Source organism: Daucus carota, chromosome 1 (assembly GCF_001625215.2).
Source record: "Daucus carota subsp. sativus chromosome 1, DH1 v3.0, whole genome shotgun sequence".
Classification (NCBI taxonomy): Eukaryota; Viridiplantae; Streptophyta; class Magnoliopsida; order Apiales; family Apiaceae; genus Daucus; species Daucus carota.
The window spans coordinates 24,064,166-24,082,486 of NC_030381.2; the positions used below are offsets into that span (position 1 = coordinate 24,064,166).

The 18,321-nt window shown below is 35.4% G+C and overlaps 1 protein-coding gene and 1 non-coding gene across 2 annotated transcripts; both read left to right on the plus strand.

Moving 5' to 3' along the window:
- The first annotated feature begins 10,157 nt into the window (after positions 1 to 10,157).
- On the plus strand, positions 10,158 to 13,522 carry LOC108210777 (cytochrome P450 CYP82H23). The gene is made up of 2 exons (XR_010292090.1): positions 10,158 to 10,377; positions 10,482 to 13,522. It is a non-coding gene; the product is annotated as a cytochrome P450 CYP82H23 (transcript).
- A 1,750-nt stretch (positions 13,523 to 15,272) lies between these two features.
- Positions 15,273 to 17,450, plus strand: LOC108197401 (xanthotoxin 5-hydroxylase CYP82C2). The gene is made up of 2 exons (XM_017365011.2): positions 15,273 to 16,284; positions 16,582 to 17,450. The coding sequence occupies exons 1-2, from the start codon at positions 15,334 to 15,336 to the stop codon at positions 17,203 to 17,205; spliced, it is 1,575 nt and encodes a 524-aa protein (XP_017220500.2). The 5' UTR covers positions 15,273 to 15,333; the 3' UTR covers positions 17,206 to 17,450.
- The last annotated feature ends 871 nt before the right edge of the window (positions 17,451 to 18,321 follow it).

Consider the following 18,321-nt stretch of genomic DNA (forward strand, 5'->3'; position numbering starts at 1 on the left):
CTTGTAATTTAAAATATTAGTAAAAGTTTGCACAATAAAATATTGGACAATAAAATACTTTTTTCAACAATACATATATATACATAACAATTTAATAATAAAAAAAACTACGAATATCACAACTTCAACTTGCCGGAATGACTTGAAACTTGAGATTAGTCAGTTAAATATTATTTCTAGTGCATGGTGAAAGTTTCGTAATTTTTCGATAACTTTCATTTCGGTGAGATTTTCCGATCAGTTGACCCGACCTTAGACTGCGCAATTGAGCTAGCTAGAGTTGACCAAAAATTATCAACTTTGCAGGATGCAATTTTCCAATATTCTAAGATTTTTCATATTTTTTATGAAATTTTTCGAAGTCGTTTGAAAAATCACATTATTCGGTGTATCGGATTTTTAGCCGTTTTCTCGGTTTGCATGCCACATTCTAGAGGCTGTAGTGCTGAGATTTTGTGAAAAGATGCTGGTCAACTATGCAATAAATGCTATTTGAGCACATGGGGGAAAATGGATGACAAGTGTGGAACCCACCCACTTTAATTCAAATTAATACACCATTTTACATTAATTTTAATTCACAAAACACTCTCATCTTCTCCTATAAATACCCCCCATCACCAACTCTTTTCTTCAAGTTAAGAGCCAAAGAATTGCTGAGATTTTTGAAGTAAACACTCTCTCAAGATATACAAACACTCTCTTCATCTACTTCTCCATTAAAACCTTCTCATTCACACACACACACACACACACACACATATATATATATATATATATATTCATATATACACAAGGTTTTAATCACCAAAGCTTTGTTTCACCCAACCAAGCTTTTTCCCACCTAGTCAAGCTCTCCCCCACTTATTTTCGGCCTCCCGAACGGATGCCCAAATCCGTCCGTGTGCCTAAATTGTATCGAACCTCCGGCGAATTTTTTCGGCGAACTCTTTCGTTAGTCTTCGTAAGTGGTTACTCTCTTAGCTTCATATTCGTGTCTGAACCGACCGATTTGTGTTCCTATATAAGAGCTCATACTTTAATATACTCTTAATCTTTAAAGCTCTCTATATACGGATCTATCTTTTCGAACAATATATTCGAAAGATAATATACCCGATCTAAATATTCGGGTAATACGAACAAAGTTTCGTACTCCAAAATATACGGAGTTTGGTGTTGATTGTATACACACCAAAGTAGCTTGATCTTACTCCTCATAATCTTAACTTTATTATCTCGGAGGAAAAGATATTATAAACAAGCTCTCTCTAATAGTATAGCACTCGAGTTGGCCACTCGTTATTGTCGGGAGTATTTGCGCACTAACCTTACTTGCTCTCTAACTTATACTTGTGCTCCCTTTCCCTTCACTCACATACCCTTCTTGTGTTGGTGGAATGCCCATTTTTCAACCTAGTGCTTGGTGGGGTTATTAACCGGGCAAGATACGTGGTTTACTTGTTTATTTTCCGAACGTGTGTGTTTACTTTCCGCACGATATTAATTGCTATATTGCTTATTATGCTAACGCGGATACTTTGGCCTAATATTGTTGAACTTTTGCTATCATTAAAGACTCTCAAGAACTCTCTCTCGATCTAAACAATATTTATTAGTCTCGCAAAGACTACATTAAACAAGGAGTTATCTTGTAATGAAGTTGTATACTAAAACACTTCGTATCTTTTTATACTTCGTCAAAGGACAAGTATATTCGTTCATATAGCCAAAAGAGCTTAAAAGGACTTTATTTTTATCTACAAACTCCAAGACACGTGAATATTATTTACTCGGAGGATTTTGTACGATAAACGTATTCTTCGATTTTAAAGACAAATCTATTGAGAAAGAATACTCTCAAGATCTTAAGCCTTCGAAAGGCTTAAAATCTTGATCTTTAATATTCTTCAACCAAGAATATTATTGTTAAACTCGTCTTTGTAAATCTAGCCAAAACTCTTTTTATAAAACAAGGATATTTCATAGATATTGTTTTGTGAGTTTTGTAGTCAGGTTGAAGTGAAGTGAGGTGATCTTCGTTCTAAGATCCAAGTCCTAGACGTACTAGCGGGGAGTTAGTCGTCTTCGCACCGTGAGGAAAAGGAAAGACCGAAGACCTAAGACCTAAGACCTAAGATCCAAGACGGGCAAAAGCTTAGAAGTTCAAAGACTACATCCGGAGTACAACGACTTTGAGGAGGTGACGGGGAGTTATGCTCCAAGACAAGTTTTTTAAGTTCACATTTATAGTGAGGAGGTAACGGGAATTTACACTCCAAGATATATATTTGTAAAGGCTTCTCCGCCTACTTAAAGGAGTTTCTTTATAGTAGAGAAATCTCGAGTCCGGGGAGGAGCTCGGGGACTGGACTAGGGGTGAGTGGACTCCAATGATTGAGTTAGCCATCGCGAACCAGGATAAAATCTCTCGTGTGGTATTTTCTTTTCTTTTCTCATACTTCCGCATATTATAACTACTTGCACTCTCGATACACGTTTTAAAAAGGAGATAAACTTTTTAAATCGGAGATAAATTTTTAAATTGGGGATTAAACTATTCAACCCCCTTCTAACTTAATAACCTCTGTATCGGACCTAACACATTCCTAAAATGCTAATTAACAGTTGTTACATTATGAACAGCAACCTAGGAACATACTATTTTGGGTACAACAAAAGTGAATGAATAGTGACTTGTCTCCTTTCCAGATAGCTATCCACGACTTTTTGTATTCTTGAGCTTCAAGCTATAGGCTTGGTAGGTCTGCTCCAAAACATCTTTTCTGCAGCATTCCTAAAGTTGAACATCTTTATCTACCACAAGATTGACTTGATGTGGAATCAAATCTAATCCAAGATCTCCGACGACAGTGACATAGGGACACCAGAACTTGCTGTCAAACAATGATTGGGATGACAGTGAAACTTACTTTACTGAGTTTTAATGATGAATGATTTTTAAGGAATTTCATGATAATTTTGAAGTGAAACCAAAGGTTTTCTGTATGAATAGAGCCCATATAATTAGAGAAGGTAAAAATTTTGTATTTGCTATGCACAACAATACAAGTAATATGTGCAGGTATTGTGTTTAAGAAACAACTGCCTATATCAGGCAAGAAAGATTATTGACCAAATTGATTGTAAATGGAAGCCTGTATTATGTGTCTAGCTACATCTTACATGGGTTGACAGGAGTTCCAATACATTATTAACTAAATTTATGACAATTTGTATTCATATCATCTTTTAATATACTTTTTGTTAGTAGGGATTTCTGTCAGTGCATGGCTCTGAGAATTAGATATCAAACCTCGAAGCAATATTAGAATCCCAAGTACTATTTGATTTTTACTTTCTTTGCCATAAGCTATAGGAATAGTCATGTGTGTATATCAAGTAATCAAGTATTTTTACAAATGCAAGTTTCCAAGGTTATAACCAAAATCTAAAGGAAAAAAAACTTTTTTTTACCGTACAAAGTACCTGCTGCTAATCGGAGAGTTATCATTTTCTAAATTGTTTCTCCTCCATTATTTCTCTAGAATATCCTCAATTGCAGGTTATCACAACTTAAAATTCTAATTTTGATATATATATATATATATATATATATATATATATATATATATATATCCATTACATCTTATATAATTTTATTGTCTAATGCAAACAATTAGCTTATACATATGTGTAATTGATTTGTATTCTAATTTTGAGCATGACAAAGCTGTGAGATTTTCATATCTGCATGTACAAACTTTCCGTCCTTGCACGCCGCAATTATCCCATGTTGTCTCCCAATACATAGAGGAAGTCATCACTAGAGTTTTTAATCATGTCTTCTGATAGAGTTTGAAATGTGGATAATTTCCGATTCCTGGTGCTAGGGCTGAGCAAAAATGAACCGTACAAATTCGGTCCGGTTTTGTTTGGAATTTTTTAAAACTCCGGTTAGTACGATTTTCGGTTAAGCCGAACTAAAAGTTCGGTTCGTTCCGGTTTTTGAAACATAGAATTTTGGTTTAACCGAAATAACCGAAGTCACACACACACACACACACACACACATATATATATATATATGTGTGTGTGTGTGTGTGTGTGTGTGTATGTGTGTATAAATTATATTCATATTTAATATATATAATTTATATACATTACTGATGATTATTTACGATTATCTACTGTCTAGTGAGTAGTGTCTAAACTAAAGACTCTATTCTCTAACCCTAAAGCCCTCATTAGTAAGCCCCCCACCAGTCCACCACTCCACCAGCGCCTCCACCAAGAGTCCAAGACGGAAGACACCACCAGAGGCTCTGAGGCAGCTACTTCCGACGAGGCCTTGCGACTTCGGATTCAATCGAACTTCCGATTTCTACTTCCGATTTCAGGTATTTAAACAATTGAATGATTTCAGTTCGATTAAGATTAGTTCGAGCATGGATACTTATTTAGTTATTTCGAATCTTTGTTTAATTTGATTCTTAATCTTACTTCGATTCTTATTTGATAATTGGGTAATTGATACTTGGGTAATGAATCTTATTTATTAATTATTATTCGAAATATGTACTGTGAGACTAGATTTGTTGTCTTTAATTTATTTCTTAACCAGGCTAGGTTATGGTTAAATTTTGATGATCAGTAGGTTCTTACTTGCTTTGTTAACCTAGTAGTAGCCTAGTAGGTATTGATTTTGAAACATGTACTTGTTTGGTTTAAGAGTGATTGACACTTTGCACCCCTTATGTTTTGATGTTTTTTGATTTGGTCTCAAATAATTTTTTTTGGCAGTATGCACCCTAAAGTTCGAAAAGCGTTTTGCTTTGCACCCTTTTGACCACTCTCCGTTTAATTGACAGTTAAAGTTAACAGACGTGGGGTTTACACTTTGCACCCCACGAATTTAATTTTTTTCATGAGTATTTTGAAATATTTTTAAATTTGTGCATCAAGTTGTATTATCTATGGAAGAAAATTCAACAGTTATCATCTTATACATAACTTTATTGGTAAAAAGTAATGCAAGTAACCTTCCTACAAACTACTTTAAAAAAACTTGTCATCTCTTCTTGATACAGTGTAGTAGTAAATTAATTATCCTTATTGTTGCAAAAGTTGAACCATCGTACTACCTATAAGAACTTCAAGGTGACTTGGCCAAGAATGCCGGTTTCCATTTTCTCATAATGTACACGTACATTCTGCAATGTATATTTTTGAGAGGCTTGAGATAAAATTTACCATGCCACATGGTCATTTGAAATAATATAACCTGAAGGAAGTTTCTTTACTAACCGGAAGACCCACAGCAGCACTCAACACAGTAATCTTGTTAATACAAGCTTTCAACTTTACATTACCTGAAAATGTTGCTTTTGGATTTTCCAACCTTCCATATGCAATTCCTGTCAACAACAAAAAATATAAACGTTACTGGAAATCGTAAATATACAAAGATAAGCAAGCCTTTTTTGCAGCATGGCCCCCTCCATATGGTCTATTTAACTTAAAAGACTCCTTTACTTTTGCAAACCTGAACAGAAACATTAGTTTGTTTACCTGATGCTTATACAATATTAAGCACATGATCGTCACCATTCTTTAGAACTCCTTCATCCGATGCGATGTTAACACTGGAAGGAGAAACGAGCAACAATTCAGATGATTTCACCATAATACAAGACTTATGTATGCATATTAGTTAAAAAAAGCTCCTAAAAATATTTCAAAATACTCATGAATAAAAATTAAAATTGTGGGGTGCAAAGTGTAGACCCCACATCTGTTAACTTTAACGGTCAATTAAACGGAGAGCGGTAGCGAAGCGCTTTTAGAACTTTAGGGTGCATACTGCCAAAAAACAATTGTTTGAGACCAAATCGAAAAATCACCTAAACATAAGGGGTGCAAAGTGTCAATCACTCTTTGTTTAATTAGTATTGTAGTAGCTCACAGCTTCCAACTCAACCAGAGTTACAAATGAAGGATTCCAACGATAACGAGGCGAATACTCAAGCAAGTTCTGCAAAGAGGAAAAGGAAGCCTATTGAAAAGAGGTCGGATGTGTGGGATCACTTCACAAAGTTCACGGACGCGGAGGGTTGCTTAAAATCAAGGTGCAATTATTGTGATAAAGAATATCATTGGATAGTTTATATGCAATTGAATTATTGTTTGATTCTGGTCTTTGCAATATTTTATGCTCTTTCATTAAAGGAGATTGCTCAAACTAATACCATTGACCTGGACATGGAATGGTAATCAATCACTTCATTGCCTCTGTCCATTTAGATTATTTATTTGGCTTATCGCTTATTTTCTGTTCAAATGATTATTTTTTTGCTTATTTTCTACTGAGTTTGATCAGTTGCTTTTCTTACATTTACTACTTGAGATGTTGTAGTATATAGTGTTTCTAGTTGAATACAAAGTACATTCTGTTTCATGTTCTTAATTAGTTAGAACTTCAAGCCCAATGCCAAAACCATCATGCTTGCCTATATGTACTGATCTAGTGTTCCATGTTCATCGAAGTGCTGTGAAAGAAGAAACTACGATGTTCATTATCATCCAGTTCACTGATTGTATCTCATTTCCTTGTCGAGTTTATTGTTCCTTAATTGCAGTTTATCGTTTCTTCCAGCTTATTATCGATTTCAGTTTACTTTTTGATCTGCATATCTCAATTAATTTCAGTTTTGTCTTGCCTGTGACATCTCAGTAAGGTAGTGCATTGCAAGCCCCAATTTGTAGCAACAGTGAGCAGCCCGGCAGACCTTGTGAATTCTTGTACTAGCTACTAATATATTGTTTGTTTTTTAAATGCAGATCAGCAGATGAATCAGTGATGAAGAGGATTTGCATTTGCAGCTAGCCAGCTATGGAGACTGGAGAGTAGTAGTATAGGGACTATGTCTATTGTCAATGGAGTATGGATATTTAATTAAGTGTAACAGACTATATGTGTGATACTGTGATCTGTGATGTAAAACTTGATCTATGGCTACTGCCATTTTGCAGAATATTTGAATCTTGGTTTAATCATTGATAGGTGTAGTTATGGATATTCATCTTTTTATTCATGCTGCAGTCCTTTTTTTCCAAAAAAAAAACTTCGGTTAAAAATTAACCGAAGGTTCGGTTTGGTTTGAAAGACTACCACGATTCGGTTCGGTCTCAAAAAATATGAAAACAGAACCGACTGTTTGCTCAGCCCTACCTGGTGTAAAACCGAGAAATATTGCACCCTCTATGAGCCTGGGTTTGAAATTTCCCTTGATGGAAATTGCATTTGTGTAGTAGCAAAAGAGACAACAACTACAACAACTACATTAAAAAGGAGTTAAGCAAATTGGTAATGTCAAAGCTCAACAAAAGAAAACATTTTTCGCTATGGCAAGAAAGTAACAATTGTATTATATTTGATATTGGTGTATAGTTACTACTACTCTTATCGTAATACTATGTGTTATAGAAATAATAGTCTATATTCAAGAGGTAAGAATATTTGATCGCATAACGATTTGTATTCTGATTATCAGCATCACAAAGCTTCAGATTTACAGATCTGCAAGTACAAATTTTTGGGCATTACATAGGCAGCTGCTAAGGAATCTTGAGCATCAGAAAGGTGATAGATTCTGGAATTTGCAAGTAAAAAATTTCCGGACTTCAAAAGTGCTTTCTTGGCCTTTGCTATATAGTTTTGTAATACTTTGAATTTCAGAGATGTTATGTTCACTTATTCAAAGCACATAATAGACATGGAGAGATCTTGGATTTGCTATATGAAGGTAAATACAAATTATACTCTTATTAAAAATATACTCTATAATATGCAAAATACTATAATAGGAACAAGATATTCCTAAGAATTTCGATATCTTTCTTACATGAAGAAAAGGGAGACCAACTCACAGAAAAATTGATCAACATCATTGGAAAAACACTTACTCTCACTTTATCTCTAAACGCTAAAAACTTGGTTGATGGCAATTCGGTTATTTTTCTTCAGATGTAGTCAGGGGGGTTGAAACTTCGAAAAATCCATCAACTGAACAACCTTATGAACAACGTACTATGGTCAATGCTCTCAAAATTTATATTTTAACTATTAAATATCAATTAATTTATAATACTTATTGATCGAAATATCTATTTACTGTCAAATTCACTTTTTCTAATCTTGAAAGATCGAATCATCTAATTTTTTTTGCAGGTACTAGTTTTCAATCTCGACAGTCATGTTGTTTACGAAGGAGATAAAACCACCGTCGAATAAACGCGTACAAAAGAAAGAAGACGAACCTAACAAGAAAAATAAATCTTAAACATTGATGTTTTTTGAAATTCTAAAAAAACAAAATTTTTGAATTTTTTCGAAGTAATTACATTTTTCATATTTTTTTAACTCTATCCATACTTTTTAAAGTTTTTTCAGGATTTTTGAACTTTTCAGAATTTTTTTAGATTTTCAAAAACAAATTCGAATTTTTATATTTTTTTGAAAATTTTCCTATTCTTTTCCGAGTGTTTTTGGACTTTTATCATATAATTTTTTTATTTTTTTCAACGGATTCTGACGGCTTTGTTAACGATGGTCCCCTAAATCCAAGTGTTTATTAGTTGACTTAGTTGACTCAAAGTTAAATCTAATTTTATGATCGGTTTGCAAATTTCTGGAGAAAGAATCAATAATCCAACTACAAGTTTTTTTTTTTTTTTGAAAATATATAATCTAACTACAAGTTAATCATGAGTTCAGACTTCAGTAATATTTTTGCCCATTAACCTTTATTCTTTGGCTTGTTTCCGGCGAATACACAAAAGATGACTTTGGTACGCACTATAAAAACCGTTATATTGCTTTCCTTATCACCTGCTGTAAACCAGAATAAAAGGATCTTAAGCAAGAACATGAAGGTTTTCTTCCCATTAATTATGCATCTTGAAAATGCAGAGGCCCAGTTATATATTTATTTATATTAGTTGAGAAAAGTTCTATGGAGACTGAATTTTGTGGAGGATGGAGAGACTTAATCATAGTCATCCATTTCTTACACATCCAAGGGCTCATGTTATTTGTCCTGCACATTCGTTTTATCTCCCTCTCATGTCCTGCACTTCTAAATCGGTGAACAACAAACAGTATTTCTAAATCCCGCATAACATAAAATAATAATTCCATAATATTGTTGTTCAATCACCGAAATCCTAACAAATAAAAATAATAATCGCATACAAAACAAAAATGTAGTTGGACATTGTTATGATTGGCACTGAACTCATTGTCATTGTTCAGCAACGAATTGAATTTGTTGCAAGATAAAATAACACTTAGATATATCACAAATATGCGAGACAAAATATTAATATTACATTACTAGAAATGCTAGACAAGAATAGTGTAAATTATAAAGATAGTTTTGAATTAAAACTAAAACAAGAAATGCAGGACAAGAATATTAATGATACATTACTAGAAATGCAGGATAAGAATAGTGTAAATTATTAATATTATATTACTAGAAATGCAGGACAAGAAATGCAGGACAAAAATTATTTAATTATGTCCATTAATTGCCAGAATATTTTAACGGTAGATCTTGTAGTCTCTACAGACTCCAAAGTTTTTGGTCTCCATTGAGTCCAGCTCTATATTAGTTTATATTATATACGATGTTAGAGAATCATCATATAGAGAAACCATAGAACCCTAGTTAGGGTTATGTAGCAGAAATTCACATGCAAAAAATGTCAAAATCTATGTATTATATTGTAAAATTATTTTTGAGCACACAACCCAACGATGAAAAAATATGAAAAAAAACATGTATTTAGACATAAATTCTAAAAATCTATTTAAAATTTAGGATTCTGACGCAGAACTTTATTGGTTCTCTCGTTTTATTTTAAGAATTGGTTTTCTCTTCAGCGCGACCCCACTCTGTTTAATCTTTTTACGAGATCGAGAGTTCAAATCATTTTAAAATTTTGACAAGGTAAATATGTTTAAATATAAAAAAAAATCAATACAAAAAGCCTCGATCTTCCCAAAATTCAATTAGCAAGACAAAAGACATTTTGGTTACTGATTTAGGAAGAGAAAATGAGAAGGACAGGGAAAACTTAGAGAAATGACAAGCAATATGTCTAGTTATTCTCTTGGTCAATATTTAAAGTAAGAGGGTAAGAGCTTTGTCTAGAAACTCAACCTCTCATATTTTTCCTTGTTGTCAACCAACCATCTCTCAGCCCCTTATCCTTTCTTGATTTCTTTCTATCTCTTCCTATACAAAGTTCTTCACTTAGTCCCACTCCTGCACTATACTGCACAAATAAAAATCCTTCCATTGCTTCAATAAGGTATTTTGATCATTAATCATATATCACCTCAGATTCTACTAGCTCATACCTCAAGAATTCTAATAATATCTTGTCTTTAACAAGGTTTCTTTATTTCTATTCAGGTGGTGAGTCTGAAAATTTTATAATGGCAGCATCAGCAACACTATGTCCAGCAAAATTCACCGCCATCTCCGCGGCGGTAGCGTGCCCGACAAGGGCATCCCAGAAGAGGCCTAATGTGAAGTACATTAGTGGGTTGAACTCATTTGGTGGACTAAAGGCTCAGAACAGTGTGGTGTCATTAGGCCTGCCTGTTTGCACTGAGCAATCTTTCGCAAACTTTGCGAGCTCATTGAAGTATCCAAACCAAAGGAATGGAGGTGGAGGAGCACTAACCTCAACATGCAATGCAGTGGCTGAGATTTTCAGGATTGCTGCAGTTATAAATGGCTTGACACTTGTGGGGGTTGCAGTGGGATTTGTTCTTCTTCGAATCGAAGCAGCTGTGGAGGAAGCTGAGTGATTTAAACGTTCAAGAAATATCTAGTATATTCTATTATCTATATCAAACTGTATCTTTTGCTCATTTTGTGTAGAGTTGAATGAATTTGGTTATATTGGTTTCTATTTGGAAACAGAACTGGATACAATTTATAATAACAATATCAGCCCTCTCTCAATCTCATTTTAATCAAGTACATGTACATGGCTTCCAGTCAACACACTTGAAATAATAATGATAAATTCCACAGTTTTTGTGCATTTAAAGATTTCACTAGATTACGATGACAACTGTTGCAAACAAAGCACTCTGTGATTTGCTGATATTATTTGCAACCTGAGAATGAAGGAGAAATGGTTTCATTGCCGCCTAAGATGGTGGTTCCTCCAACCTGGTGAACGAAGAAAGTTTCTTCGTGGACTTGACCTAAGATTATGAGTGTTAATCCGCTGAAAAGAGAAGAAAGTAGTGGAAATACAACTATATGATCACTGATAGTATATGCTTACCTACTTCATCTTCATCTGAAATATTTGGATGATAAACAATTGAATTAAGCAATCAATCCGCTGTTAGGATAACAATAATGCCGCAAATATATTCCCTTGTTTCATTAAAATGCATTATATTATGCTCTTGAAATCAATTGATACAACACTTGGAGCCATGGTTGATCAATATGGGCCAATCTTCTCACGAATTAACAGAACTTTTGTGATCATCAGCTAGGAAGCTGCAAAAGAATGCTTTACAACACAAGACAGGGTATTCTCAACTCATCCAAAATCTCTAGTTGGTGAAGTAGTAGGAAACAGCAGGAAACTTATGATCTTTCAACCATATGGATCCTACTGGCTCGAGATACTTAAGCTTGCAATGGCTTATATCCATTCTTCGTCTGTAATTGCTCAAACATGTTCGCGAGTGAAGTTAATCTTTTCATCAAGGGGCTATATTTGCAATGGACTAGAAATCGAAGTGAAAGCAAAGTTGTTGTGGAAATGAAGAAAAGGTTTGGAGACTTGACAACAGACATGGCGGTGAGGACAGTGATAGCTGGTAAGAGATATTCTGGTACTGGAGTCCAAAATGATGAGGAATCAAGGCGATTACAGGAGGCTAAGGGTCAGATGAAAAAGACAGCTGACAGAGATCGATGATATATACTTGATAAATGAGTGGAGGATCATCTGCAGATAAAAGAAATTCTGCGCATTGATCATTTGGAAGAAAACTTTATTAATGTAATGTTGTCTGCCATGGATGGTGAGTAGTGTACAAATGAGATTGAACGCGACACTGCCATCAATTGGGCTTGTTTGGTAAGTTATGCAAGATTCTTTGGTATTAGAATCTATAGTTTATACAATATGGACCTGTGTTTATAGTTACAGAGTGATGCTTAGACAGATCTAGTGCGATCATGAACTAGATCATGCATCTTGCAACTTCTAGTGTTTCCAAATTTATCTTGCAACTAGATTATGAACTAGATTTCTCGGCTTTGGATCTCCCTCCACTCTTGTTCAGACGTCTTTGAGCGTAACAAACACCCAAGTGCCTTTATTGCCAGAGGTAGTCCACCATGATTCTTCATCTCCAAATGCTATTTTCCTGAACAGTTCATAAATCATAACTATCATGCTCATGTAATTTTTTGACTCGACAGGGAACACAATTTTGCATGGCATCATAACATTCTGGCTACCAGTTGTTACTATACCAGTGCTTCCTTTTGGCATCACCAACTCCTAGTACATAGTTTCCCAGTTCCTCCCACTTCACTGAGTCCTCGTACCAGCATCTAGTACAAGTAAAAACTTTTTTCACTTTAATTCAAAGACTTAGAACTTAGATGAAAAGAATGAGTCAATTCAATGAGGCCGTTTAGTCATGATTCCTGGTGAGCCTCTACCCAACACGTTCAATTAATAATGCAACACTGATATATTTGATTTTGCTTTATGGCACACTGGCTCTCACCAAATTAAACACAATTCATTATGAGAATAAGGAACATGATATATATTTGACGTGATTTTCCTCACATAGTGAAATAACTGTGCTTTGATCAGCTGCACCAATTGTTGCACTCCATGAAGCATCAGAAGATTGCACCGTGGCAGGCTTCCACATTTCAGCTGGCACGCGCTTATTTGTAAACCTCCGGAAGTTGCAGCGTGACCCTTGCATTTGGTCTGGTCCTCAAGAGTTCCAACCTGAGAGGTTCATTGAGAAACATATTGATGTTGAAATGTGGGGAAGAATTTTGAACTGATACCATTTGGTTCCGGAAGGAGGAGATGCCCTGGCTCCACACTTGCACTCCAAGTTCTCTACTTGACACGGGCTAGGTTGCTTCATGGCTTTGAGCTAGGAACTGTTTCAGACTTGCTCGTCGATATGACTGATAGTCCAGGACTTACTAACTTAAAAAAATGTAATATTAGCAGCAGCGACTCTATTTGTTGTACGTGATAAAGTAGACCAAGTGATTGATAGATCATCTGCTGAAACTGAAGTGTTCAAATTGGTAACGGGCTAAATGGCGTTTTGGTCACTCAACTGATCAAAAACTTGCAATTGGGTCATCCAATTCAAAAAGCTTTCAGTCTCATCTGTATACTCTTAAAAATTTTCATTCAGGTCACTGGCCGTTACAGCCCGACGGACTGTAACCTCGGTTCGGTTATAATCGGTTCGGTTACAAAACCGACAAATATAAGAATTATAAATAATATACGAACGAGACAAAATTGATGTGCGTGATCTAGACAAATTGAGTTGTGGAATTAGAATTTACCATAATCTTGAACATTTTAAAGTAATAAATTAGTAAGTTTTCAGAAAGATTTACAACTTACTAATCTGCACTTTCTAGTACATTTTTCTTGTGCAGGAGGTTTTTTAACACTTAAGCCATCAATACCAAAGAGGTATGGTAAAAAATGATTTGGCCGCAACTTACATAAGCATGACATATAAAAAAACATGAAGAATTGCTAGAGAAAATGGTTATAAGAGGTTCTGGCATCTATGTGGCTCGGCCTGTATAATTTATTCAGGTTGTCCAGAGAATAACTATGGAAGAATCAACACACACGAAAATATTTTGGATGCAAATTAACACAACCCTAGCTGCCAAGTCCATTAACATTAGCCCAAGTTAATTCATACAATATACAAGTATTATTTATTTAATTAATTAATCGGTTCGGTTTTTTTTCAGTTCGGTTTTAACTAATAATCGGAACCGAACCCATGACTTCGGTTCGGTTTTTTATTTTTCGGTTTCGGTTTCGCCTCGATTTTTTACCTGTTTTTATCGTTTTCAGTTCGGTTTCGGTTTCTTTTCGATTTTTTGCTCAGCCCTGCACCCGGTTTAAAATTTGACGGAATGCTGACTAAACTTCATGACTTGACTTAATTATATCCACAATGGCATGTACAGTCAGCTGAAACGGCATTTTGGTCACTCAACTGATTACACACTTGCAATCGGGTCATCAAAATCAAAAAACATTCATTTAGGTCACTTATCACAATATTCGTTAAAAAATTGAAAAACAAAAGAATTAAAAGTTATTATGCAGCACCTTTCTTTCTCTCTTAAAAATTTCAAAACTTATCAACAAATGAAACAAATACACACATAAAATCAATAGTTTCAGCCACAAAAACTTAATCTTTATTTATCTCTTATCGTTTTATATATCTCAAGACCATTTTGGAAAAACTCATTAAATTTATGATGGATTTTTCCACAATAAAGATATATAAAATGACAATAGATTAATAAGGATGAAGTTTTTGTGAGTGAAATCATTGATGATAATGATATAGAAAATGATAAGAGACAAACAAAAATTAAGTTGTTGTGGGTGAAACTATTGATTTTATGTTTGTGTATTTGTTTCATTTATTAATAAATTTCGAAAATTTCAATAGAGAAAAAAAAATGTTGCATGATAGCTTTTAAAACTTTTTTTTCCAATTTTTTAACGGATATTATGATAAGTGACCTAAATGAAAGTTTTTTGAGTTTGGTGACCCGATTGTGAGTTTGTAATCAGTTCAGTGACCAAAATGTCGCTTTAGCTGACTGTACATGCCACAGTGGATTTATTTAAGTCAAGTCACGAAACTTTGTCAGCTTTCCATCAAATTTTTAACGAAGTGTAATAGCCAGTGACCTGAATGAAAATTTTTAAGAGTACACCAATGTGAATGAAAGCTTTTAGAGTTGGATGACCCGATTGCAAGTTTACGGTCAGTTGAGTGACCAAAATGCTATTTAACATAATTGGTAACCAATAACACTGGTCAAACAATGGTGTCATTGCTCAACTTCCTGGTGGACCCATGAGCAATAATATCCGTGGACTTAAGAAATCGAATTAGTTATCTTATCATTATAACTGTAGAATGCTCTGTGAAAGCTGATAACAATACAAATTTAAGGAATCCAATAAATGGATTTCAGCACTCAACCTCAAGTCATACTTCTCTGTGGCTTTGTTGTTTTTCTTGTTGTTCTATGGAGGATCTTAAGTATCCATGCCAAAAGCCACAACAAGAGCGGCTACGCTCCCCCGGAACCTGCTGGTGCATGGCCAATCATCGGCCACCTTCATCTTCTAGGAGCCGACAAGATATTACATCATTTATTCGCAGCCATGGCAGATAAACTTGGACCCGTCTTCTTGTTACAGCTAGGGATTCACAAAACTCTTGTGGTAAGTAGCTGGGAAGTTGCGCGAGAATGTTTTACAGTGCATGACAAGGCCTTATCCACCCGTCCAATGACTCTAGCCTTGAAGATCATGGGATATGATGGTGCTATCTTTGGATTTCTCCCTTATGGCCCAAAGTGGCGCAATCTGCGTAAGCTAGTGATGGTTGAGCTTCTATCCACCCGTAGGCTTGATAAGCTCAAACATATTTTAGATTCGGAAGTCAATTTATTTGTCAGGGGGCTTTATGAGCTGTGGAAAAGCAAAGGAGAAGAGGGTATGCCTGTGGTGGAACTGACAGAGAGATTTGGAGACCTCACGACGAATATAGTGGTGAGAATGGTTGCAGGGAAGCGCTATTTTGGCAATGGAGAGTATAAAAATGAAGAGGCCAGATGGTTCCAGAAAGCTTCAAAGGATTTCTTACATATGGTAGGCTTGTTTATGGTTTCTGATGCAGTTCCCCTTTTTGGTTGGGTAGATTCACTGACAGGATACAAGGGAAAAATGAAGAAGACAGCAATTGTGATGGATAACATACTTGAGGGATGGATGAAGGAGCATAAACAAAAAAGGAAACTTGCGAGCATCAATGAATCTGAGCAAGACTTTATGCATGTGATGCTGTCTATCATGGAATCGGATCCAGATGCTCAGATCTCCGACACAACCATAAAAGGCACTTGCCTGGTAAATCTATACCCAACACTCTCAAGTTTCAGCCAAAAATGCAACTGATTCTATATGAACTTTTAGCCTTAAAATGCTAAGAATCAATTAAGGAATATATCACACTAGTTTTAACAGGTACTTGACTTGGAAACCTTTATTCTATTAACGAAAACAACAGAGTATATTAGTTTCTTTTGTGCTCTCACCACAAAACTACAATTAATTATGAGAAAGGTAAGAAAACTCATTTTATACAGTAGAGTAAGTTTGTTTTACTAAGATATGCACTCTGTATCATTGGACTGCTCTCTGCAGAGCCTTCTCTTAGGTGGATATGACACAACAATGGTCACGCTTACTTGGGCAGTCTCATTGCTACTTAACCACCGCCACGTGCTAAGAAAAGTTCAAGATGAATTGGAAAAGCATGTTGGAAGAGATCGCCAAGTAAATGAATCAGATGTGAAGAATCTACCTTACTTGCGAGCCATTGTCAAGGAAACATTACGACTATACCCGCCTGCACCACTCAATGGACCCCATGAAGCAATAGAAGATTGCACTTTGGCAGGCTTCCACATTTCAGCTGGCACACGCTTATTTGCAAACCTATGGAAGCTGCAACGTGACCCTCGCATTTGGTCTGATCCCTTAGATTTCCGACCTGATAGGTTCATTGAGGAACATGTTGATGTTGAAATGTGGGGGCAAAATTTTGAACTGATACCTTTTGGATCTGGAAGGAGGGCATGCCCTGGCACCGCACTTGCACTTCAAGTTCTGCACTTGACACTGGCTCAGTTGCTTCAAGGGTTTAAGCTAGGAACTGTTTCAGACTTACCTATTGATATGACTGAAAGTCCAGGATTTATTAACCCCAAAGCAACACCACTGGAAGTTGCATTCAGGCCTCGACTGGCTCCTTCTCTCTATGCATGAAGCAGAGTTTCCGGGGACAAGTCCTGCATATTTAAGTGAAGCTTCAAAGGCAGAGACCAAATCTACGAATAATTTACTAGAGTGACAATTTACTTAGCAATAAGTGACAATTTACAGATCTTGCTGTTTCTATTTTATCAAGAACAGGTTCAACTCGCAGCAGCAAGACGTCTGGGCTATATATGTTCTCCCGACGATATATATTTGTCAGTAATTAATTTGGTCGAGTGGTTTGATATATTAAATCATAATCCGGTGAGTTAGCTAGCAACAAATTCTTAAGCAGCTTCACCAAATGGCAAAACTTTTTCCACAATCAGGCTTCTATGATTTTCTTCTAAATCCTGAATCTTACGTTACTTCAGTTTCTTTCTCCTGTTGCAAAGAGAACTCGAGTTTGAGACTCATGTAACTTGCCCTGACTAGAGTCTTTCTGGTTTGTATAACGCTGACTAGAGTCTTTCTGGTTTGTATAACGACGTCTTTGACTTAATTTTAACACCAAATAGATATAGAGACATCTTGCAATTAAGATACATTGTTGTTCTGGAGTTGATGTAATTCGGTACAATAACAAGATATCTGACCACAATTTACATTAAACGAACAGCTCCTAGAAAGAGTTCTGAGGTAATGAAACTAAGAGTTCACCTACAAGTTCTACATGTTCTCATGAAGCTACAAAGCCAGTGTCCACACCAGATGCACAAGTAAATTACAATGCGGACCAACCTAGAAATAGGTGTAGTTCTGCTCTGTTATTGAGATCAACAAACATACTAAACACCTGATAGTGATCATTATATTTTATAGTTTGTGAGTGTATGATCAATTAGAAGTTTTAACTTTACTAAAAGTATTATCAATACAGCGGCAAGGGTCTCCTGCTCATTGTTATGTTGCCATGGCGATAGGCTGTAGGCTACAGCATGACTTACTAGAGCTCGAAAAAGGATAAAAGCAGGATGCTCTAGTTGTCATGTTCTTCTTCCTGGATCTGTCTTCTTTGCAACTTAGCGATTTCTGTTGTTTCTTGTTGTTATCCTTTATTGTTCAGTTGTTGTTCTCCAAAAAAAGGTTCCGGATGTCACAAAACACACTAAGTAATGTCCAAAA

Coding starts and splice junctions, on each gene's coding strand:
- LOC108197401 (XM_017365011.2), top strand. CDS start 15,334: ATGGATTTCAGCACTCAACCTCAAGTCATACTTCTCTGTGGCTTTGTT. Junction 16,285..16,581: donor CCATAAAAGGCACTTGCCTG/GTAAATCTATAC, acceptor TGCTCTCTGCAG/AGCCTTCTCTTAGGTGGATA.